This window comes from Oryzias melastigma, linkage group LG15 (assembly GCF_002922805.2).
Source record: "Oryzias melastigma strain HK-1 linkage group LG15, ASM292280v2, whole genome shotgun sequence".
NCBI classification, from domain to species: Eukaryota; Metazoa; Chordata; class Actinopteri; order Beloniformes; family Adrianichthyidae; genus Oryzias; species Oryzias melastigma.
The window spans coordinates 6,116,419-6,118,766 of NC_050526.1; the positions used below are offsets into that span (position 1 = coordinate 6,116,419).

At 34.0% G+C, this 2,348-nt stretch overlaps 1 protein-coding gene across 1 annotated transcript in view; it reads right to left on the minus strand.

Moving 5' to 3' along the window:
* The window catches only part of eef1akmt2 (EEF1A lysine methyltransferase 2), a gene marked incomplete in the record, with an annotated part of 4,769 nt that overhangs the window by 200 nt on the left and 2,221 nt on the right, over window positions 1–2,348 (minus strand). Inside the window, 2 exon segments of the mRNA XM_024297308.2 lie at window positions 4–602; window positions 1,160–1,376. Coding sequence (XP_024153076.1) covers window positions 505–602; window positions 1,160–1,376 — 315 coding nt within the window.

Genomic DNA, 2,348 nt, shown 5'->3' on the forward strand with positions numbered 1-2,348 from the left:
TCTTTTTCTTAAATTGAGCAGATGCGGCTTATATACAGGTGCGGCTTATAGTCCAGAAAATACAGTATATAGAGTTTTCTATGATACAGGACTTTTACAAGATAATAACATAACAAATTCATAGATCTTGAAAGGAATTAAACAGAGAATAAGTCATAAGCCTACCAGAAATACTAAAATATATACTCCAAGCAATTAATTTATAAGGAGGACATCAAAATATTCATGTAAAACTACTAAAAACAACTTTAACACTGTCTTAACTTCCATACTAATGAATGTTTTTACTTGTCAAACAACAGTATGCAATTTATATAATATTAATTGGTTTATTTTAAGTGTATTTTTACTTCATTGTGTTAGTATTTTTTCATTCCTATAATTGAGGACTGTTTAAGAGTGAATAAAGTGACTTTATTAGCACAAAAAAACATTGAAACAAATATAAAAAACAGAAATTATATCATTTAACAGATGGTAAAGATTTTTTGGATGAAAACTCCATTAATGTAGTCTCTTGAAGATGAGAGCTGTCACACTGTTGCCTGTCTTGCCTCCAAACTGGAACTTTGGTGTAGGCAGCTCCTGCACAAACTCAAATCCTGTCAGGCACAGAAAAAAACGTGTGGGTCAGAACAGAAACTTTAGGAGAACATAAAACAAAGAAGTCGTGACTCTTTTGTTGGGTGGATTATGGCTAAGTAAGTAAGGGGAAAAAAAAGGGCAGAACTGAGTCAATGACTATCCATCCACCATCTGCGCTGCTTCCTGGGGCCCAGTAAAGACAAGCTGTCAGTGTGAAAGATTAGATCTTGAGGCATTCTGGCCCCCTGCAGGCTCTCCAGAGTGAGTGCAGTAAGACAAACAACAGTTTATGGAAGCATGCCGAAATTTAGACTCTACTAGCAGCTTGTTGCCTGCAGCTTTGCAACCTGTAAGGTGACAGCTGTAAGGCTGGAAGTCACATTCCTATATAAAGACTAACAACAGTAAACCAGTCATCAGTTGGTAAAATATTTGTAGAAACTTTTTCCTCATTGCTCTACCATTAGAATACTATGTACTACAGAGAAAGATTACTTTCTGTTTAAAAAATATGAGATATTAAGAATTCAAAAAGGATTAAATAACTAAAAATGATGATATCCTTTCCTCTCACCTTCACTGAATCTCTGTAGCAGCTGCTCCTTGGTCCAGTTACATGAAGTGATAGAGAAGAAGCCATCGTCTTTCAAAGCATCCCTTAAAGCTTGGACGTAGAGTTTCTTTGCCTCTTTGGAGTTGTTTGGATTTAGGCTTATAGCGTCAAAAGTTCCTTTGTCAATGCAGACGTCAAACTCTTTCAGTTCTCTATCGCAGTTTAAGAAATCCACTTCCTAATATATATATAAAAAAAGAAAAGTCAGAAGATGTGAAATACTGAAGTAAAACATTTACAAATTCAAAACTTTACTAGTAAAGTGTTACTTTAATTTAGTACATTCCAACTTTAAGGCAGTACATTCAACATACTCAGAAACCACAGTTCACGAAATATGAGATTTGTAAAGGAAAATGAAACAATAACATCCATAGCTATTCATTTAAAACTAAAGATGATTCTTCAGAAATTCCTAAATTCATTTCCAGCTCCATGAAAGATGCCAACATTCCTTTCTGACATGTGCCCTCCCCCTGTCCAGCTAAGTTCAATATTGACTTCATTGGCAGCCCTGGTGCCCCAGCAAAAGCACACCACATAATGAATTTGACCCAAACGCCTTGAATATTCAGATTTAAAAAGGGAAGAATTCACACTTTTCAGCAGCTAACATCATATTATGAACTGATGCACGTGTGATTGTTAAAGGTTTTCTGGTTTTATGATCTATAAGGTAAACAGACAGTTTAGATCCCTAAATTGTGTTTATTAAAGATGTGCACAGAAAATGTACTCTCCAACATAAGCCATTTGGTAAAAATAAATTAAGTTAAAATAAATCCTTTGGCACCACAAAAAGTCCATTCATTGTGAATTCTTTCTCTCAGATTATGACTTTGGAGATATATCTTGCTAGAATCTTGCTAGTTCACACTTCTATATTGATTTTCTGAAACAACAGATTTTTTAGGGATGTTTTGCAAGTGCGTTAGGTTTTATTTACTTTCACTGTGTCACATATAAATCTCTCTTTCATTAGTCAAGTGTAGTTTTTGAAATCCAAGGCAAAAAAGCAAATATTATTGTATTTAAACTTGACTTTTATTGATATTCCTTCAAAAATAGGGTCTAAGTTAGTCGGACCAATAAAACAGATTTTTAACTCAAGTCAAAGAAAAAATTCCACACTTGAGATGAGACATTAAAA